Below are 22,255 nucleotides of genomic sequence, written 5' to 3'. Positions count from 1 at the left end.
AAGGGGGAGAGGTCATCTTTAAATCCTATTCATATGATGATACCCTCAAAAATAATAGTAAGATGTTTACTTTCTTAACTTCCCAAGCCCTCGTCTCATGCACGTTCGTTCGTCCATAAACAAACATTAACTGGGCACCTACTGTGTGCCAGGACTCTTCAGTGTGATGAAAGGAAAGAGATCTCTGCGCTCATAGGATGTCCGTGTCCGTAGGCAGGTGTTGACTAAGCAGGGGGCCACGCTGCCTGATGGGTTCGCGATTCGCAGGGGGCAAGCAGTGGGAGCAAGGTCCCGAGGACGGGACGTTTGAGCAGGTGTCCGTGACGACCTGTGGAATCCCACGGCTGTACCGCACGGCCCTGTCGGGGAGCCGTGCGGGTGCGGCAGGACCTCGGGGCCCCGATGCGACGGCGGGGTGATCTCACTGCCTTTGTACCAACAGGCGAGCTCCTGGACGGGCAGAGGGGCTTGGTGCCCTCCAACTTTGTGGATTTTGTCCAGGACAACGAGTCGCGGCCGGCAAGCACGCTGGGGAACGAGCAGGATCAGAATCTCATCAACCGTTCGGGCATCGGCTCGGAGGGGGAGAACATTCTGGACCTGCACGCCCCCACCCCTATCGATGCCGGCGTCGCGGACGGCGGTGCGGAGACGCTGGGCGGGAGCGTCGACGACGTCGGAGAAGACATCGTGCCTTACCCTAGGAAAATCACCCTCATCAAACAACTCGCCAGAAGTGTCATTGTGGCCTGGGAGCCGCCGGCAGTGCCGCCGGGCTGGGGGACCGTGAGCAGCTACAGCGTGCTCGTGGACCAGGAGCCGCGCGTGAGCCTCACGCTGGGGAGCAGGACCAAGGCCCTCATCGAGAAGCTCGACACGGCGGCCTGCACCTACCGCATCTCCGTGCAGTGCGCCACCAGCAGGGGCCACTCGGACGAGCTGCGCTGCACGCTGCTGGTGGGCAAGGACGTGGCGGTGGCCCCCTCCCAGCTGAGGGTGGACAACATCACCCAGATCTCGGCCCAGCTCTCCTGGCTGCCTGCCAACAGCAACTACAGCCACGCCATCTTCCTCAACGAGGAGGAGCTCGACGTCGTCCGGGCCGCGAGCTACACGTACCGGTTCTTCAACCTCAGGCCCAACGTGGCCTACAAGGTGAAGGTCCTGGCCAGGCCCCACCAGATGCCGTGGCAGCTGCCCCTGGAGCAGCGGGAGAAGAAGGAGGCCTTCGTGGAGTTCTCCACGTTGCCGGCAGGTGAGCCCCGTCCTCCCGGCGGGGGAGGGGGAGGAGGGAGGGGTCGGGGGGGGAGGGGGCAAGGGCTGTCACCTGTACGAGGGGAGGGGTGGGTGAGAGGGGGCAGGCCGGGGGGGAGACCACATTCAGTCAGCGCTGTCCTAGAAAATCCCGTTAAGTCAGCAGGAAGCAGCGCGTGTGCGTGTGTGTGCATGTGTGTGCACGCGTGTGTAGGTGAGTGTGTGCATGTATGTGCATGGGTGTGTACGTGTACACGCGTGCATGTGTATGCATGTGTGCACATGTGCGCGTGTCTATGGGTATGTGTGCACGTGCGTGTGAGAGAGAGAGGGAAAGAGACTGCTTGGAGTTTGTTTAGGGACCGTGGTTTTGAGAACATTCCTTCTGACACTGGCACGTGCAAGAGGCCTAGCCCGGAACGGACGGGAGGAGGCGAGACCACCTCGGGGACGGGCGAGGACGTCTCCCCAACGGCGTGGCCGCCACACGCGTGCGCTCGTGGAGGGCAACAGCGAATGAAGCGCCTACATGCCTTCGCGACGGTTCTTTCCATCTCAGTTTTTCCTTTGGACGCAAACACGGGGATGGATTTGCGTAGAAGGCGTGCCGTCCCATCGTAGACGCCCTTCTGGGTTCTGGGCACGTCTGCCAGGGAGAGCCTGTCTCCTGTGCGTCCTCCACTAGGAAGAATGGCAGGAGAAGTGACGCGCCTCCCTTCCCACACACACCCTGGGCAGTTGTAGAGAGGGGCTCAGGTACACGTGCCTGCGGGGTCAGCTCGTTGCCAATCCTCCAGGGTCCCCGTGTCGCTAAGGGGCAGCTACCCCCCCCCCCACCTCCAGAAACGTCTGCTGTGCTGCTCTTTGCTGTGGGGCCCGTCCAAGGCCGCCCTTCCATGTAGGTCAGCTGTGCCCGGCGGGGGGGAGCCTGGGTACCGGCGGGAAGAGCAGCATTCTTGGAGCCAAGAAGGTCATTCTTCGAGAACGTTCAAGGGTGTAACCTGTCTCCTGCGGATCGTCTCTTAGTCCCAAGTTACTCGCGAGATCCCCCGGAAGTGCCCGTCTCAGCCGCCCCTTTGTCGGACCTCTGTGATTCGTTAATCCCGTCCTGCCGAACCTCGCTTGTCAGTAGTTTTCACAAACAGTTCGTTTCTTCTCCGGGATCATTTTTTTTTTTTTTTTTAATTTTCTTTTCAACGTTTTTTATTTATTTTTGGGACAGAGAGAGACAGAGCATGAACGGGGGAGGGGCAGAGAGAGAGGGAGACACAGAATCGGAAACAGGCTCCAGGCTCCGAGCCATCAGCCCAGAGCCTGACGCGGGGCTCGAACTCAGGGACCGCGAGATCGTGACCTGGCTGAAGTCGGACGCTCAACCGACTGCGCCACCCAGGCGCCCCTCTCCGGGATCATTTTAAGCGGCTGCATAATGTCTTCCATCCCACACAACGTGGGCTTTTCAGTTCGTGATGGTTTACTTCCGTGTCGTCGTGTTTTCCAGCGTGTGCCAGGCCTGTAATCAATGGGCGCCTGACCCACAAAGCAGCCTGACCCACGGACAGGGGGGCAGACTCTACCCGACGGCGGGAGGCGGTCTGAGGAGGAGACGAGTCGTAAAGGGTCAGCGCCTTTGTCTTCCGTGCTGACTTGATTCCCTGACCGGCCACCGGTGTCAGTCATGAAAACTGGGATAACAAGGACCCCCCTTTCCCCTGAAGCCTACCGTGAGGTTGTGGGTCAGTGCTGGGGGCACAAGAGACAAGACACACCAAGCTCAGGGCTCCGTGGGGGCTCAGGAGGGACGAGGGGGCACACGCGTTGGTCCCCCCCGGAGGCTTCTACAGAAGCCCAGGGTGCGATGGAGAGGACGGGGTCCAGGTGGGATGTGAGCACGGGTCGTGTGCCACAGCTTAACTCCCCGTCACCGATGTCTTCGTCCATAAGCCTGAGGGCTCACGCAGCGGACGGTCTGGCCTCACAACTCTGGAGGCTGGATGTGAGACCGAGGCACCGGCAGATTCGGGGTCTGGAGGTGAGGATTTGAGCCCGTGAATTCTGGGAGTAGTGGACCCAACATTGGGTTCGTCGCAAACGTTTCTGTCTCCTGACCAGAAGGAGCGGTGTCCTGTCCGTGGTGAGTGGAGTGAGTGGAAGGCCTGGGGGCAGCTTGCCCTGCGTGGGAGGAAAGGGGTGCTCCTAGACCAGCCCCTCTGAACTCGTGTCGGGTATGACTCGTTCGAGGCACCCCGACGTGACGGACGTGAGCGCCGCTCCCGCTGGTCCGCATCTCTGGGCCCGAGTGTGGGGAGCTGGGCCGGGGGTGGCGGAACGGCAGTTACCAGGCTTTCTTCACCCACGAATCCTGTAGTGTGATTCCACCGTAGGTAGAAGTGAGCACCGAGGCAGATCCCAGACCGGTTTCCGCTCTTGGCCATTGCCCTTAAGAACAATGAGGCCTGATAGCTTAATCGACTTCCAAAGTGCCAGAGCCAGGTGGTCAAGGGAACACTGGTGACCCTGAACGAGTTAACGGGGTTTCTGAAGACTGGTGCTAGCCACAGGCTGCGGCGCAAGCCCTCAGAAAACTGGTCTGGATAGAGCGACCCGCTCTGCAGAAAGGCTGGCACATCACGAGTTCCAGAGTCCCTCCTTTACGAGAAGCCACTCACACCCCAGGAGACAGATCTCGTGGGTCCCGAGCAAGCCAATACCGGATCTCGCAGGTGGGATTGTAACTGTCCCTGCATGTCCCAGGGACAGTCATCAGCAGTGGGATGGGCAATGTGTGTGCTTTGGGACACCAGCCATGTGAATGGTTTGGGGCAGGAAACGTTTTCAGTGGTAGCCGTTGTGGTACCTAAATTCTTGGTGTGGAATTAAAAGTGGCGTTCACCGGCAGATTTCAGATCAGAATTTAAGATTATCTTTAGGGTTTGCAACACTGCATACAGCATTTCCTCAAAAGGACTCCAGCAGCTACGGGACCCAGCAGGGCCTAGACAAACAAGGCACATCATTCCCAGCTGGCAGCGGGCCCCTGAAGGGGCCCCTGTGGCCCCTGAAGAGGCCAGGCCTGCTCACTGGGAGTGGCCTGACTTCCTCCCTCCAGCCTGGGCCAAACGTTGCCCTGCGTGACCCCCACTCTCCCAGTGCCAGGTGAATTGCATACTTGAGTGAGGACAGAGGGGCTGGCATTTCTCCCGAGCTATCCTGTCCCCCTGCCTGCTGGGCCTGGCTTGGTATTTGCAGCCTCCAAGATTCAAAGCAGATCGTGACCAGGAGCCTGCATGCAGAGTCCCCCGTGGCTGCAGGAAGGGCAGGCTGCTTCCCAGATGGGCCATGAGAGACCTATCGATAGAACTTGTAAATTCCTGATGTCCTTCCTGGGTTTTGTCTGCTTGGTCTATCCGGTCATTGAGAGTTATTGTCTGTGTGTCTAATTTCTTCTTCAGTGTTCTCATTTTAGCTTTATATATTGTGGAGCTCCATTAGTAGACACATACACATTTTTGTAAAATATTTTTTAATGTTTTTTTTAATGTTTATTTATTTTTGAGAGAGAGAGACACACAGAGTGTGATCCAGGGAGGGGAAGACAGAAGGAGACACAGAATCCAAAGCAGGCTCCAGGCTCCAAGCTGTCAGCACAGAGCCCGACGCAGGGCCTGAACCCACGAACCATGAGATCATGACCTGAGCTGAAGTCGGACGCTTCACCGACTGAGCCACCCAGGCGCCCTGGCACATGCACATTTAAAATTGTTAGTTTTTCATGATGAATTGACTCCTTTTTTGTAATGAAATGCACCTCTTTGTCTCTGATAATTAGTTTTTGTCTTGAAGTCTGTTTTGTCTGATACTCACAGGACTACCAGCTTTTCCACGCTTAGTATTTGCATGTTATATCTCTTCCTAACCTTTCAAGTTCTTTGTATTTTTATTTTTTGTATGTCTCTTGCAAGTGGTCTGTGATTGGGTCTTGGTGTTATAACAGTATGACAGTCTCTGCCTTTTAATTGGAATCTTTAGTTCCTTCACGTTTAGTACAATGATTGATATGACTTTAAGTCTGCCATTTGTTCTTCATGTTTCATTTGTCCTGTCTGGTTTCTTTCTTCATCTTTCCCTGCTTTTGTGTCTGGGGGTGGGGGTGGGGGTGGGGATCAACTAAGAGTTTTTTTTCTATTCCATTTTCTCCTCTGCTGACTCTTTTGTTGTTGTTGTTATAACTCTTTATATTTGTTTTAAGATTGATGTAGGGAGTAACACATGCCTATTTAGCTTATTAAGAATTAGTTTACATTAATAACATAATCTTATTTATAACAGAAGAATAGTACCAGTGTATAATTCCACTTATGCACCTTCATTTTTGCTATTGCTTTTATATATTCTATCACATGTTTTATTGTGTTATAATAATGTTATATCCCTTTTTGGTCCACATTTCCATCTGTTATGATTTCCTTTTAGCCCTGAACAGTTTCCTTTAGCGTCTCTTGCAGAATTCTTTTGCTTAGGTTAAAAAAAAAAAATCCTCATTATTTCACATTTATTTAAAGATAATTTTTTCTCTGGATATAGAATTCTAGGCTTTTTTTTAAATTTCAGGACTTTGGAAATGTCATTCCTTTTCTCTTGGCCTTCCCTATTTCTACAAGGAGTCAGCTGAGTTTTCTATTGTCCCATTCATTCCCTGACTGCTTTCAAGATTTTTCTCTTTGTCTTTTTTGAAATTTACTGACAATCCTTGATATAAGGGTGGTACTGGTGGTAGTTTTTCTGCAAATTTCAAATTTTATATCTCCACATTTTTTCTACCTTATTCTGTCTTTCCTGTCTGAGAACCTAATTGTACGTGAGTCAAATTGCTTGCTAATGTCATACAGATGTATGAACTTCTGTTAATTTTTTAAATCATTTTCCTCATTGTGTTTCAGTTAGGATAATTTCTATGATAATATCTTCAACTTTATTAGATCTGTCTTTTGCAGTGTCCAATCTGCTGTTAAGACCATTAAATGAAATTTTTATTTTGGCCATTGGAGTTTTCAGTTCTAGGATTTTCATTTGGTTCTTTTTTTTTTTTTTTTAATTTTCTTATCACTCTGGGGATTCCCATCTCTTGGCCTGTCACGTTCATCTTTACCTATACATTTTTAACCTGTTTGTAATAATTGTTTTAAAGTCTTTGCTAATTCTAACACCTGAGTCACATATGGGCCTGTGTCTCCTGACCGTTTTTTCTCTCAATCACATATTCACTCATTTCTTTCCACATCTGGGGACTTTCATTGTGTGTTGGACAGTGTAGATTATGCACTGTGGAGACTGAATTCTGTTACCTTTTTCAGTAACAGCTACAACAGCACCTCTGGAGGGTGTTGAGGTTTATCCTTGCAGACAGTTATATTACTTGCGACGTATCTACGTCTAGTATATGCTTGTTTTAGCTTTATTTGGTTGGGTGTATTTCATTTTTGCCTTTAGAATGCAGCCCTCCATCCTGATGTATGATCCCAGCTTCTGTGGTTTGGACCTTCCGTGTCTCCAGTGGAAAACCCAGGCTCCTCTGACTTGGCAGGACTTGAACCCCAAATCCTTCGTCTCAGCGCCAGGCAGCTCTCAGAATCACCACTGAACTCTGCAGCCGTCTGGCTGTTTTCCTTTCCTGTATGTTCCTTGCATCCTTGTCTGCCCTGCACAGGCACGACTTAGGAGCCACTGCGTAAATAGCGTGAGGGGAACGGGCACACAGAGGTTAGGGATCCTGTTGCATTGCATCGCCCCTCTCCGGGATTTCTCTTCTCGATTTCTGTCATCTCTGCCATCACTGAATGCCAACTTCCAGTTCCACGATCTAGCAAGACTGCCTGCCACTTTCTGCTTGGACTCTGTCTCTCACACGAGCTAGCTGGGCAGTGCCCTAGGGGAGAATGAGAAGGAATCTGGTTACGTGTGGGATTTGCTATGTGTTTCCCATCTTAAAAAGTGCAAACAGGGGCGCCTGGGTGGCGCAGTCGGTTAAGCGTCCGACTTCAGCCAGGTCACAATCTCGCGGTCCGTGAGTTCGAGCCCCGCGTCAGGCTCTGGGCTGATGGCTCGGAGCCTGGAGCCTGCTTCCGATTCTGTGTCTCCCTCTCTCTCTGCCCCTCCCCCGTTCATGCTCTGTCTCTCTCTGTCCCAAAAATAAATAAAAAACGTTGAAAAAAAAAATTAAAAAAAAAAAAAAAAAAAAAGTGCAAACCACGGTGTCCGCCCTCTCTACCCCGTAGCGCGGGATGAACCACGTTGGGCGTGTTCACGGGAAGCATTTTGAAATGGGTCGAGAGTCTTCTCTCTGCCATGAGGCGTGGGCTGCTTTTCTCCCTGCTGGGTGTTCTTTGCGACAAAGGAGAGCAGTCTGGCTCTGACGAGAACCACTGATTGCTTTCATCTTGTGAACGCAACCAGGTCACGAGGACAGTGTTGGGGAGACTCGGGGAAGTGGTGCCCCACGGTGTTTCTGAGAGCCCTGGCAGCCAGTCAGTTGTGAGTGGATGAGAGCCCCCGCGATCTGTCCCATGCTCTGGGGGTGAGCCCGCGATGGTGACCAATCACAGGGAAGGGAGACAGACGGCACTCACGGTTGATGCGATTAGCAGTGCTTGAGAAGGAACAGTCACCCTTGGAGACTGAGCACAGACTCCTCCCCGCGAAATCCCCGGAGTCTGGTCAGACACCATCCAACTACCAGCAGCCACTGAAACAGGTGATTCCCACCCAAAGGACTGTTCCCTCCAGAATGGCCCTCCACTTCTGATATAGAAGGTGGGGATTTCAGTGTCTTTTATGGGAGGGGGAGCAGTATCGTGCCCTCGGGGTCAAGTTGAAACGACCGGTAACAACAGTAAGCATACAGATGGCACTTACTCTGGGCCCGTGTGCTCTTATGAGCACTTTACGTACATCTTAGTTCTCTTCGTCGCGCAGCTCGGTGAGCTTGGTGATACTGATTGTTTATTGTATGTTAGAAACTGTGATTTCTCAGAGGCTTGCGCACGAGTCGATCCGACGCACGTGTTCCTGGTGGGCAGCTCTGTTCCAGCGGCCATCTGGGGACCCGGGCACGTCCATCCCGTGGCCTCACCCTTTCCAGTACGTGGCCTCTAAGGTTGCCCCCGGGGGTCATCTCCTCCTCAGACCACCACAAGGGGCAAGGCCTTGAAGGTTCACCTGGGGAGTCTTTGGAGGGCTGCTGTGCGGAAGTCTGTCACATGGCCCGTCTTACTGAGAGGGAAGTTTGGAAACTGAGTGTAGCTGTCTGAGCAGAGGCAGAATAGTAACATGACGACGATGTTCTAGTGAGTACGTAGCCGTTGTTGCCGGTAGGTGCTGTCTTGCGTCTGTCTTTAGATACAGTGACTAAATAAAGACAGGAAGGGCGAGCGGTCGTCCAAGGTCCCATGCCAGTAATTGGCGGATGTTGGACTTGAACCTGGGCGGGCAGGCTCCGGTGCCCTCTGATCTGCACCCTGTCCTGTCCATCCTGCCTCTGGCTCGTTTGCGTTTCTAGGAGGATGTGGTTACAAAGCGACAGGTCTGGCATCCAGGAGGAGCCAAGTCAGCGCCGAGCGGTGAGTGGATGGGGGAGCACAGAGGAGAGGACGTCTGCTCTCTGGTCAGGCCCTCAGCACGCCTTCCTTTGGTAGCACGTCACGTGTGAGGGAGCTGTCCGGGTAGAACTTCCCTCCTGGCCAGGCTGCGAAGACAGCGGGAGGACCTTCCTCACGGCGGGTGTCTGACAGTGGACTCGAAGCTGCCCTTGCAAGTGGGCCGTGGGCAGGTGTGGGCGTGAGCCCCGCCTCCCACACTTGATGGCTCAGCGACTTCTCTTGAACCTTGATCGCCTCGTGTGCAGAGTGGGTGCGCGCGGCCACCCGAGGCCTGTGTGAGCACCCCGTGGCACGTGGAAGAACGTGTGGCTCACGGAGGAGCCTCGCCGGACAGCGGGTGCCCTCCCACCCGGAAATTCATGCCTTGGGGGGACGGTAGCAAGGCGTGTGGGGCTCAAGGCCTTCCTCCTGGAAGTTATGAACACATTCACTTCCAAGTGAAATGCCACGCACGTTCCAACAGGAAGATGTGTGGTGGGGGGTTGGCACCAGACCCACGGGAAAGGAGGTCACCCGTGGGTGACAGGCAGCACTGGCGATCCTGTTGTCACCAGGAGCCGCCAGAAGGACCGGGGACACGGCCACTGCCTCCACGTGGCTTGAACCGGCTGCTCAAGACCAGTGGGCACGTCCAGACCGGCTGAGGCACGACATGCACCTGTGTGCACAGCTGGGCTCTCAGGTTCAGATGGTGTCCTCGCACCCGTGTCTTGTCGCTCAGCTCTGTCCCCTCCCTGGGGTGGCAAGATACGTGGCCCACGCCTGCGTCCTGTCTAGTCTGATGGACAGAGAGAGGAAGGGGAGGGGGAAGCAGGGAGAGGGGCAGGGAGAGAGGGAGGGATCGCCTTCGTCTCCCAAACGCGGGTATCTCCTAGCGCGACCTGAGCCGATCCCGTGGCGGGTAATTGCATCCACCTGGTGGGCCGGGAGCAGGGCGCAGGTGGCCCCGGAGGGCGGATCAGCGTCCAGGTGAGCGGCAGAGCCGCGGTGCACGCCGGGAGCTTCCGCCCTCCTGCTGCCTCTGCCTTTCCTCACCCTCACCTCCTGCCCTGGCGACCTGGCCCGGCGCTGTCCTCCCAGGTGAGAGCAGTGGGCAGAGCAGCCGCCCGCCTGCCAGAGGGCCGTGCCCTGAAAGTGCTGCCTTCTGTGCCCCCAGGCCCTCCGGCGCCCCCCCAAGATGTCACCGTCCACGCTGGGCCCACCCCAGCAACCGTCCAGGTCTCCTGGAAGCCACCCGCCCTGACGACTGCCGGGCTGTCCAACGGGGCGAACGTGACCGGCTACGGCGTGTACGCAAAAGGGCAGAGGGTGAGTTCTGGTTCGGTGGCGTGTGGGGGCGGGGCCTGCCCGCACCTGCTCCTGGAGGGGTGAGCACTTGGGGGCGCCCTCCCTCTCCCCTCTCTCCTCCACCCCCAGGACCACCAGCACTTCCTAAACAGCACCCAGAGGGGTGCCCACCGCCCCCCGCAGAACACCCCAGCCCCCTTCTCTCCTGTCCTTCCCCTTTCCAGAATCTTCTTTGCCCTCCTCCCACAATGTTTGCTCTGCCATGGGCGGTTCTTGCAATTCCCCTCAGTAGTGAAAACTCACTTCTCCGTCCCCACAAAATCAGCACTCCCCCTCCCCGCCGCTGACGGGCTCACAAACTCCACAAGGTGTTGTGGAGCGGCCAAGGGGAGCCCTCCTTGGGAGCACTGAGCAAGACAGCCGCACCTCAGCACACGAGGCCCAACTCTGTCCTGGGCCATGACACAGACGTGGCTGCCTTGGGGGAGGCTTGGGAAGCTTTTGTCCATCCTGCTGTTACCCCGAGGACCCAGGGTGACCTCGCAAGTGCAGGCTCCTCTCTGACATCGGCCTGCCTTGTCCTTAAACACTGCCACCTGCAGGCGGTATGCTCCCCTGCACCCTCCTCCCCTGGACTCCCCTCCGCTCCCCTCCTCCCCCGGACTCCCCTCCGCTCCCCTCCTCCCCCGGACTCCCCTCCGCTCCCCTCCTCCCCCGGACTCTCCTCCGCTCCCCTCCTCCCCAGGACTCCCCTCTGCTCCCCTCCTCCCCCTGACTCCCCTCCGCTCCCCTCCTCCCCCAGGACTCTCCTCCTCCCCCAGGACCCCCTCTGCTCCCCTCCTCCCCCAGGATTCCCCTCTGCTCCCCTCCTCCCCCGGACTCCCCTCCGCTCCCCTCCTCCCCCGGACTCCCCTCCGCTCCCCTCCTCCCCCGGACTCTCCTCCGCTCCCCTCCTCCCCAGGACTCCCCTCTGCTCCCCTCCTCCCCCTGACTCCCCTCCGCTCCCCTCCTCCCCCAGGACTCTCCTCCTCCCCCAGGACCCCCTCTGCTCCCCTCCTCCCCCAGGATTCCCCTCTGCTCCCCTCCTCCCCCGGACTCCCCTCCGCTCCCCTCCTCCCCCGGACTCCCCTCCGCTCCCCTCCTCCCCCGGACTCCCCTCCGCTCCCCTCCTCCCCAGGACTCCCCTCTGCTCCCCTCCTCCCCTAGGACTCCCCTCTGCTCCCCTCCTCCCCCTGACTCCCCTCCGCTCCCCTCCTCCCCCGGACTCTCCTCCGCTCCCCTCCTCCCCAGGACTCCCCTCTGCTCCCCTCCTCCCCCTGACTCCCCTCCGCTCCCCTCCTCCCCAGGACTCCCCTCTGCTCCCCTCCTCCCCTAGGACTCCCCTCTGCTCCCCTCCTCCCCCGGACTCCCCTCCGCTCCCCTCCTCCCCCGGACTCCCCTCCGCTCCCCCCCTCCCCAGGACTCCCCTCTGCTCCCCTCCTCCCCTAGGACTCCCCTCCGCTCCCCTCCTCCCCCGGACTCCCCTCCACTCCCCTCCTCCCCCGGACTCTCCTCCGCTCCCTTCCTCCCCAGGACTCCCCTCTGCTCCCCTCCTCCCCCTGACTCCCCTCCGCTCCCCTCCTCCCCCAGGACTCTCCTCCTCCCCCAGGACCCCCTCTGCTCCCCTCCTCCCCCAGGATTCCCCTCTGCTCCCCTCCTCCCCCAGGACTCTCCTCCTCCGTCAGGACCCCCTCTGCTCCCCTCCTCCCCCGGACTCCCCTCCGCTCCCCTCCTCCCCCGGACTCCCCTCCGCTCCCCTCCTCCCCCGGACTCTCCTCCGCTCCCCTCCTCCCCAGGACTCCCCTCTGCTCCCCTCCTCCCCCTGACTCCCCTCCGCTCCCCTCCTCCCCCAGGACTCTCCTCCTCCCCCAGGACCCCCTCTGCTCCCCTCCTCCCCCAGGATTCCCCTCTGCTCCCCTCCTCCCCCAGGACTCTCCTCCTCCGTCAGGACCCCCTCTGCTCCCCTCCTCCCCCGGACTCCCCTCCGCTCCCCTCCTCCCCCGGACTCCCCTCCGCTCCCCTCCTCCCCCGGACTCCCCTCCGCTCCCCTCCTCCCCAGGACTCCCCTCTGCTCCCCTCCTCCCCTAGGACTCACCTCTGCTCCCCTCCTCCCCCAGGACTCTCCTCCTCCCCCAGGACCCCCTCTGCTCCCCTCCTCCCCTAGGATTCCCCTCTGCTCCCCTCCTCCCCCAGGACTCTCCTCCTCCGTCAGGACCCCCTCTGCTCCCCTCCTCCCCCGGACTCCCCTCTGCTCCCCTCCTCCCCCGGACTCCCCTCTGCTCCCCTCCTCCCCCGGACTCCCCTCTGCTCCCCTCCTCCCCTAGGACTCACCTCTGCTCCTCCCCTTACTCCCTCCTCCTCTCTGCTCCTCCTCCCCAGGACTCCCCTCTGTTCCTCACTCTTCCCCTCTGTCCCTCCTCCTCCCTCAGGACCTCCTCTGCTCCCTTCCTTCCCCTCCTTCTCCAGGACCCCCTTCTGCTCCACTTCTGTGGGGAAGCCCACAGGCAGGCTATGTGCATAAGAGGAGCTGTCCTCCCTCTCAGGCAGCAGGAAGTCCACTGTGGCCTTTGCCTGCCCCCCTCCCCCAACCCAGCTTGCATAGTTTACACTGAGTGTTCTCATGCCTCTGGGGCCCCTGCATCTGTATCTGAATTGGTGCCGGACATGGAAGGAAAAAGTGTGGCCCTAGTTTGTGCCCTGGAAACCTCCAACAGCTGGCAGGTGCAGGGTTTGTAGAAGTCCCCAGCCCCCAGTCCAGGAGCCTGACTCCTGCCTGGTCCCCTCTCTAAGGCCCATTTGATCTCCAGGCCGGGCAGTGCGTCTAGCTGGGCACAGATGGGCCCCAGTCCCTGGGCACGAGAGGCTGTCTCGCGCTGGTCAGGGTGCAGGGGGACAAGCTGGGGGGACGCGGGCAGCCCGTGACCAGCACTCTCTGTGGACAGGTGGCTGAGGTCATCTCCCCCGTGGCGGACAGCGCGGCCGTGGAGCTGGTGCGGCTGCGGAGCCTGGAAGCCAAGGCCGTGACCGTGCGGACCCTCTCTGCACAGGGCGAGTCCGTGGACTCTGCCTTCGCTGCCATTCCCCCCGACCTCCTGGTGCCTCCAACCCCCCACCCGAGAACTGCTCCCACACCGAAGCCATTAGCAAGTGCCGGAGCCCCTGATACCAAAGAGGAACACCCGGGTCCCCACATCATGGTGGACGAGGCCTGGGAGCAGAGCCGGGCACCGGCCCCCGCCCACGGCCACATGCTGGAGCCACCCAGCATGCAGGGCTCGGGCCCGGGGCGGCGGTCGCCCTCGCCCAGCCGGATCCTGCCGCAGCCGCAGGGCACCCCGGTCTCCACCTCCGTCGCCAAGGCCATGGCCCGGGAAGCCGCGCAGAGAGTGGCCGAGAGCAGCCGGGTAAGGCTGGGTGTCTTCTCCCTGGTCCCACTGTCCCTCGGCCCGGCTGGGAGCCATGCCCCCCTCCCTGCCAGGGCCAGGACCCCATCCCTTCCTCGGGTGCATCGGTCTCCTGGGGTGCCCAGCATGTCTGCTGCGGCCTGTGGTCAGGGCTCTGGCACAGGGACCGTGGTGGTCAGTGTCCCCCTCCACTCCGCCTGTCCAGCCTGTAGGGTCTCCAGGAGCCTGACCCCTGACGGCGCCCTCTCTGAGCTGCCGGATGGAGAGATCCGTGCCAGTGCTGGGGAGCCCCCACTTCCGGGATGTCCCCAGGGCTGGCCAGCCTGCCTCCGGGCTGGGGACCAGGTCAGGGCACCTCCGGAAGGGTGCAGACCCTGAAGGTCAGAGCTGAGAGACACAGGGACATTCAGAACAGCCAGGAGGGATGAGGGGTTCAGTGACAGCCTTCAGTGTCGCCTGAAACACCACAAATCCAGGCTTTTATGTGACATCTCCTAGTTGATTCAGTATGGGCCTGGAATACTTAAAAAAAGAGTTCGACATTAATTTGTGACTTGTGACGAGAACGGTCCCGAATACGCACACTGACCGGGGGGCCCCCCGCCTCCGTGCTGAGTCTCACAAAGCAGAAGCCCAGGCCCGGAATGTCAGGTGCTTTCGGCGAGGCTTTGTGGGCAGGAAGGGCCTGGCAGGTAAACAGGTGCCCCTCTGCTCTCCTGGACGGCAGCCGCACATCCCGCAGCTCTAAGACCCCCAGGGAGGGTCCCCGACAGCAGGCGGGAGCCAGAGACTGGGGCTGCTGGTTCCCTGGCCAGCTCGCTTTTCGGAAGGCATGGAGAGAAAGCAAATGTCTGAATCTCGTTTTTCAAGAAAACGTTAGTTAATCAGATCGAGAGAGCCAGGCAAATGGGACACATGGAGAGAGAACTTTCCGTGGGTTTCTGTAGGTTACCAGCAAAGACTGGAAGTGGTTCTGGCAAGGGAGGGGGGCAGCGCACCCGAAAACCTGCCCAAGCCCACGGTGGCCCCCAGGGGGACAGGGGGCTAGGCCAAGGAAGGGCCGAGCCCAGGAGACGTGGGGGCCTGGAGGCCCCCTTCCCCTCTGCAGCCCTCCCGACCGCTTCTTTCCTTGTCCTTCCAAGTTAGAGAAAAGGAGCATCTTCCTGGAGAGGGGTGGCAGTCTGTATGTAAACTCAGACGAGGAGGACGGCTACGGCTCCCCGGACGTCAAGAGGAGGGGCGCCTCGGTGGACGACTTCCTGAGAGGCTCAGAGCTTGGCAAGCAGGTAAGCGTGGACTGGGGTCCCCGCCGGCCTCCCCTAGCCTCAGTGCCCTGGCCTCTGCAGGGCCAGGGCCATCCCCGTCCCTGGGGGAGGAGGAGGCACCCGCCCGGTTACGGCGCTCGGTCGGTTTGGGAGCTTTAGATGTAACGGTGCCCGTGCGTTTGTGACCTCCCCCGGGGATGGTTCCAGAAGGCTTCCACACTCCCCGACTGCCCTGTCCTGGCGTCTGGTCATGGGGGCGGTTTTGTGGGCCAGGTAAAGCCACAGATAACCACCTGGTCAAGTTGGGCAAAACCTATCATTTGTTTATTCACTTTACTAATGGGAAAAGTGTTTGTTGGGTATCTGCCATGTGCCAGGCATTGGGGGGAACCAGAAATTCAAGGGTCCGCATCCCGCCCCCAGGGCACACACAGGGCAGGGCAGTGTCACGGCCTTGGGGGCGATGTTGGACTCACACACTTGGGGTCACATCCTGGCCCTGCCTGGCTGGCGGTAGCTCCACGGGCAAGTTCCCCAGCGTCTCCAGCCATCGGGGTTCTTTGTCTGCAAGGTTAAAAGAATTCCGCTTGCCTCGATGTTAACACGAGAAACAGGACACCCAGCTAACGATGACAGAGGGGATGAACATACTTCATTACCCCACCATACAGCCATACAGGAATAGGAAGCCCACGCAGAAGGAAGGTTGATTCAGCCTTCCAGGTGCGTCTGGGCTCTGGCTTCTTAAGCTTCGATGCTTTTGGCCTTCCTCTTGTGGTTCCAAAGTGGCTGCCATGGCTCCGATAATCGCACCCTCATGTGGCAGCCCCCCAGGGAGGGAGGGAGGAAGGAAGGAAGGGAGAAAAAAGAAGGGGGCTTTCTTTTCAGACACTTTCTGTCTCTCTCTCTCTCTTTTTAATGTAATTTATTGCCAAGTTAGCTAACATACAGCGTATACGGTGTGCTCTTGGCTTCGGGAGTAGATTCCCATGATGCGTCACTTACATACAATACCCAGTGCTCATCCCAGCAAGTGCCTTCCTTAATGCCCATCACCCATTTTCCCGTCTCCCCCCACCCCAACCTCCCATCAACTCTCGGTTTGTTCTCTGTATTTAAGAGTCTCTTACGGCTTGACTCCCCTTCAGTTTGTAGCTATTTTTTTTCCTTCCCTTCCTACATGGTCCTCTGTTAAGTATCTTACATTTCACATATCAGTGAGAACATCCATCTGTCCTTCTCTGACTTGTTTCACTCAGCATAGTACCTTCCAGTTCCATCCACGTTGTTGCAGGTGGCAGGGTTTCATTCTTTCTCATTGTCGAGTGGTATTCCGTCGCGTGTGGTGCAGTTGTAAATGGGATCAGTTCCTTGATTTCTCTGCCGATTCATTATTGGTGTATAGAAGTGCAACCGATTTCTGTACGTTAATTTTATATCCTCGGACTTTGCGGAGTTCACGTATCAGTTCTAGCAGCTTTTTGGTGGAGTCTTTCGAGTGTTCCACTTAGGGTATCATGTCGTCTGGGAAAAGTGAAAGTTTGACTTCTTCTTTGCCAATTTGGATGCCTTTGATTTCGTTTTGTTGCCTGATTGCTGAGGCTGGGACTTCCAACGCTATGTTAAACAACAGTGGTGAGAGGGGACATCCCTGTCGTGTCCCTGATCTCAGGGGGAGAGCTCTCCGTTTTTCCCCGTTGAGGATGATATTAGCTGTGGGCTTTTCGTAAATGGCTTCTATGATGCTTAAGTATATTCCTTCTATCCCGACTTTCTTGAGGGTTTTCATCAAGAAAGGATGCTGTGGGGGCGCCTGGGTGGCGCAGTCGGTTGAGCGTCCGACTTCAGCCAGGTCACGATCTCACGGTCCGTGAGTTCGAGCCCCGCGTCAGGCTCTGGGCTGATGGCTCGGAGCCTGGAGCCTGTTTCCGATTCTGTGTCTCCCTCTCTCTCTGCCCCTCCCCCGTTCATGCTCTGTCTCTCTCTGTCCCAAAAATAAATAAAAAACATTGAAAAAAAAAAAATTAAAAAAAAAAAAAAAGAAAGGATGCTGTGTTTTGTCAAATGCTTTTTCTGCATCTGCTGACGAGACCATATGGTTCTTATCCTTTCTTCTATTGATGTGATGAATCACATTGATGTGCGAATATTGAACCTGCCCTGCATCCCCGGGGATGAATCCCACTTGATCATGGTGAATAATTCTTTTAATGTACTGTTGAATTTGATTCGCTATTATGTTGTTGAGAGTTTTCACATCCATATTCATCAGAGATATTGGCCTGTAGTTCTCCTGTGTGGTGGGGTCTCTGTCTGGTTTGGGAATCAAGGTAATGCTGGCTTCATAGAATGAGTCTGGAAGTTTTCCTTCCATTTCTACTTTTTGGAACAGCTTGAGAGAAGGATAGGTATTAACTCTGCTTTAAATGTCTGGTAGAATTCCTCAGGGAAGCCATCTGGTCCTGGGCTCTTACATGTTGGGAGATTTTTGATAACTGATTCAATTTCTTCGCTGGTTATGGGTCTCTTCAGATTTTCTGTTTCTTCCTGTTTGAGTTTTGGAAGTCTGTGGGTGCTTAGGAATTTGTCCATTTCTTCCAGGTTGCCCAGTTTGTTGGCATATAAGTTTTTTATAGTATTTCCTGAGAGTCATCTGTATTTCTGTGGTGTTGGTTGTGATCTCTCCTTTCATTCATGATTTTATCTATTTGGGGTGTCTCCCTTTTCTTTTTGAGAAGTCTAGCTAGGGGTTTATCAGTTTTGTTTATTCTTTCAAAAAAACCAGCTCTTAGATTCATTGATCAGTTCTACTGGTTTGTTGTTGTTGTTGTTGTTGTTGTTGTTGTTGTTGTTTTGGATTCTGTGTTGGTTATTTCTGCTCTAATCTTTATTATTTCTCTTCTGCTGATGGCCTTGGGATTTCTTTGCTGTTCTGCCTCTAGTTCCTGTGGTTGTGTGGTTAGGTTTTGTATTTGGGATTTTTGTTGCTTCTGGAGATAGGCCTGGATTGCAATGTATTTTCCTCTTAGGACTGCCTTCACTGCATCCCAAAGGGTTTGGACTGTCGTGTTTTCATTTTCATTTGCTTCCATATATTTTTTAATTTCTTCAGTTTCCTGGTTGACCCATTCGTTCTTTAGTAGGACGTTCTTTAACCTTCATGTATTTGGAGGTTTTCCAAAATTTCTGTGTGTGTGGTCGATTTCAAGTTTCATAGCATTGTGATCCGAAACTGTGCATGGTATGATTTCAGTTCTTGTATATTTATTGAGGGCTGTTTTGTGGCCCAGTGTGTGATCTGTCTTGGAGAATGTTCCATGTGCACTTGAAAAGAATGTGTATTCTGCTGCCTTTAGGTGAAAAGTTCTGAATATATCTGTCAAGTACGTCTGGTCCAGTGTATCATTCAGGGCAATTGTTGTTGTTGTTGTTGTTGTTGTTGTTGTTGTTGTTTTAATGTTTATTTTTGAGATATATAGAGAGAGACAGAGTGGGAATTAGGGGAGGGGCAGAGAGAGAGGGAGATACAGAATCCAAAGCAGGTGCCAGGCTCTGAGCTGTCAGCACAGAGCCCGACGTGGGGCTCGATCCCATGAACCATGCGATCATGATGTGAGCCTAAGTCAGACGCTTAACCGACCAAGCCACCCGTGCGCCCCCAGGACCATTGTTTCTTCATTGATTTTCTGCCTAGATGATCTGTCCATTGTTGTAAGTGGAGTATTACAGTCCCTTGCAATTACAGTATTCCTGTCGGTAAGTTTGCTTATGTTTGCGATTAATTGATTTATATATTGGGCAGGCACTTTTCTCTTAACTGGGAGAAAAGTCACTCCCTGCTACATCTCACTGGGCATCATGTGCCCAGCACCGAGAGAGGAATAGGATTCCCACCAACGATGTCCCTGGCGAGCAGTAGACACCTGCTTCCATCCCGAGTTAACTCCTTCATCACGGGGTTGGAATCCGATGAGACCGTTCTCGTGTAGGAGGGCACTTCCTGTACACCTGGGGGAAGACCTCCTTAAAATCAGCCTGGTCTCTGTGTGTTTAAAGCCATTCGTTGTATGTCTTCTCCTTGGTGCCTGACTGAAAGAATGACGGCTGGAACAGCTCAAGCCCCGAGGTGACAGAGGCTCAGGCCGAGAACCTTCCCGGCCACTGCTCCCCGCCGGTACAGGCAAAACCTTAGGCCACGAGCTTAATGTGGCTGGAAGTGCTTGCATGTTTTTATCTAGGGTAGTAATCGGAAGCTGGAGTGTTTTTAATAAGTGTGTCGCAGGAGGCGATGAAATGCATTTGTGTTGTCGCCCACCAGGAAAATAAAGAAACCTTTCTTACCGCCATCTAGCGAATGCAGAGTGCGTTCGTAAATCTGAGCTCGTCAGGGCGTTCAGTTTCGGGGAGTTGCAGTCTGTTTTGCTGTCGGTGCTGGGGTGTCGGTGATGGACGCTCCGTGAGTGAGGACGTGGCGCTGAACTGCAGCTGAGCTCCTGGCCGGGCTCTTTGTGTTTCTGTTTGCATGTTACCAAACCCGCAAGGAGGCTTTCCCGTGAAACCATTCACGCGGCCCCCAAGCTGGGCGCAGGGTGAACACAGCCCATTGCGGGGCAGTCCGCTGCCTGCCCAGGCTGGGCTGTTCTCCAGACGCCCCACGGTGCGCGTATTAGACCACATGATATTTGTAAGAGCCTTCAGTGCCTTTATATGGTGCGTACACGCCCGCTTCCCACCGCCCTCCACCCTGCACACACCGCGTGCCCTAGCCCTGTGGCCGCCTGAGCCGGCAAGGGTCTGCGCCTGTTCCCACTGGGCTCCGAGTGGGCAGCCCCGGGCCCTCTCCCTGCCCTCCTGGCTCCCTGCGCTTGATGGGATGGACACGTGCAGGCCCTTGTCACTGCTGACGGGAGCCACACGCACGTGTGCACACGCACACACGCATATGCACACACACGTGCACGCACACGCACAAGTCAGGGGCTCCCAAGGCTGCAGGGCAGGGAAAGGGTGGCAGCACAGCCCGGGGGCCCCGACTCCGGGGGCCCCACGGTGTCCCCTGCTCTCGGCCCCCAGCCGCACTGCTGCCACGGAGACGAGTACCACACGGAGAGCAGCCGGGGCTCCGACCTGTCCGACATCATGGAGGAGGACGAGGAGGAGCTCTGCTCCGAGACGCAGCTGGAGGACGGGGGCAGGAGGCGGCCTGGCGGCACATCCCACAACGCCCTCAAGGTCAGTGGCCCGGGTCACCGGCTCCCTCCGCGCGGCCTGGGGCCCCCTTTGCCTGTCCCTCCGCCGGGGCCGCGCCCTGCCGTTTCGATCGGCTTCTTTCTTGGTGCTGAGCTCATGTTCAGGCACTCCTCCAGTCTCCTGTCCCAAGCTCGCCCCAAAAGCCCGGGAGGAGGAGCTCCAGAGCGTGTTTCGCCCCTGGGGGTGCACGACTCAGTACGGGGAATGGGGTGGGGTAGGAAAACGGCACAGGGAAGACGCCCGGCCCGGCCCTGAATGCTGACCGCAGAGCCAGCAGCCGGGACACAGGTGTCTGAGTCAGACGAGGGCTGGGGATGAGCAGAGCCAGCAGAGGTTTTGCAGATTTTCCGGGAAAGGAGGAAGCTGGGGAGCGCGACGCTCCGCGGGGCACGGAGGCCAGAGGAGGGCGGGGCAGCGGGGGCCACACGGGCTCCGCACACAGGCCCCTTCTCAGATACCCCCAGAGCCCCGCGTCCTTGGTGCGGCCGCCAGTGACAGGCTGGATGGGGGTCACCTTCACGGAACATGAGCTTGAGGCCTCCGGAGAGCCCAGTAGGAGGCCTGTCCCCGTGCGCGTCCCCGTACCCTGACCGCGTCCCGGGGCATGAGCCGCCCGCCTCTGCACCAGGCCCTGCGCCAGGCCGAGCCAGCAGTGCGGCCGTTCCCAACCCCGGGGGAGATCAAGGGCCGCCTGGCTACTGGGACCCCTGTGGGGTTTGCAATTGGAAAAGGCCACGGAGAGGAACGTTCTGCTGGGGGATAGCACACCCCACCACCGAACTCCTCTAGGACACGCAGCCAGGCATTTTGAGTGGTGGATAGAAGGCAACATCCGGTGCTGGCTGCCAGCTCAGTGCCCGCTTGCATACACAAGACTCAGATGTTCTCGCAGCAAAGGCCCCCGGCAGAGCCTTGGAGATCCTCTGTCACCAAAGAACATTCCAGATGCGCATGCAAATCCTGCATGGTTGCAGCTCCCGGCGGTCCTGGTGGCTCCCCCCCAGCCTCTTGCCAGCTCCCAAGGCAACACTGGCCAGCGGACTCACAGCAGCCTTCCTTGAGGGAGGCAGGCCCCAGGCTGCCCCTGCTCCAGCCTGACTCCCCCCAGGCCCCCCCCAAGACTCCCCCTGCTTGGCCTCAGAGCTGCCTGCAGGTGTCTGTGGCTAGGCTGGGCGAAGCCTGTATCCGTTTTTCCAGGATGCTTCTCCTTTGGATGGAGAAAGCCCCTGGGATGGCACTTTCTGCAAATAGTTTAGTAAAGAAGCAGAGGGAGGCTTGGAGAGCAACAAGTTCCTAGGAAACTGATGGCCCAGTGCCCCGCCCCCCCCAATCCCCTGTCTGCCTGGGAGCTAGCTCGCAGAGGGCAGAGCTGGCCTGTGGCGGCCACAGGCTCACTTACTTTGTTGTGCCCACGGTACTCTTACAGGTTTTCAAATCAGGAGATTTCACAGGCTGGTGTGGACTTGCAGTTCTCTAGAAAGTCCCACCAAGTCTGGCATGGTTGGGCTCTGCTTCCCACCTTGGCACAGTTCCCTGTGGCTGGGCCAGCTTCCCCCACGGCAGCCTCGCTTTGGAAGCCCCGGTGAGACCCCTTTCTCCTGCTCCCACACAGACTCTGGCGTCAGGTCAGCAAAGGGGAGAGGTTGGGTCCAGGGCAAGGGCGCGCTGCCCAGGCCCTCCCTGCAAGCGGTGAGCTCCAGCCACAGCGCCGGGGAAATGCGCCAGGGCCCCCAGCTTGTGGAGCCCCAGGTGGGGGTCCCGGAGGAAAGGCCTGCCCGCAGGGGCAGGGAGGGCCTCCGGAAGGAGAAGCTGTCTGGGTGGGCTCAGTGGGTGTGGAGGATGGGCTCGGGGATGCCCTTGAGGACAGAAATGTGTGTGACCTGTGGGCTCGCAGTGGCCAGGTCACCTCCGGCGTGGGGCGGTTTCCTGGGTGGCGCTGTGCAGGCAGGCTGGGCCTGAGACCGGGGCGGGGGAGGGGGTGGGGCGGCTGGGGAACGTGGCTCCCCGCGCCAGGGGCCAGGATCCAGAGGGCCAGGCCCACCAGGTCCTCTGCAGACACCGGCGGAACAGGGCTGTGCAGCCACACTGCCCCAGCCAGGAT

General features: G+C 57.2%; 1 protein-coding gene across 18 annotated transcripts in view; it reads left to right on the top strand.

Moving 5' to 3' along the window:
• RIMBP2 (RIMS binding protein 2) overlaps window positions 1-22,255 on the top strand; it is a 221,268-nt gene that overhangs the window by 177,540 nt on the left and 21,473 nt on the right. For 15 of the 18 annotated variants that reach the window (XM_058691506.1, XM_058691504.1, XM_058691505.1 and 12 more), the window contains 5 exons: window positions 443-1,255; window positions 10,066-10,217; window positions 13,178-13,639; window positions 14,782-14,925; window positions 19,978-20,136. In XM_058691506.1, coding sequence (XP_058547489.1) covers window positions 443-1,255; window positions 10,066-10,217; window positions 13,178-13,639; window positions 14,782-14,925; window positions 19,978-20,136 — 1,730 coding nt within the window. The remainder of the gene's footprint in view (window positions 1-442; window positions 1,256-10,065; window positions 10,218-13,177; window positions 13,640-14,781; window positions 14,926-19,977; window positions 20,137-22,255) is intronic. The other 3 variants (XM_058691502.1, XM_058691500.1, XM_058691511.1) reach the window with 1 other exon arrangement.

The sequence above is a fragment of the Neofelis nebulosa genome, chromosome 11 (genome assembly GCF_028018385.1).
Source record: "Neofelis nebulosa isolate mNeoNeb1 chromosome 11, mNeoNeb1.pri, whole genome shotgun sequence".
NCBI classification, from domain to species: Eukaryota; Metazoa; Chordata; class Mammalia; order Carnivora; family Felidae; genus Neofelis; species Neofelis nebulosa.
This window is presented reverse-complemented; position numbering and strand designations above follow the sequence as displayed.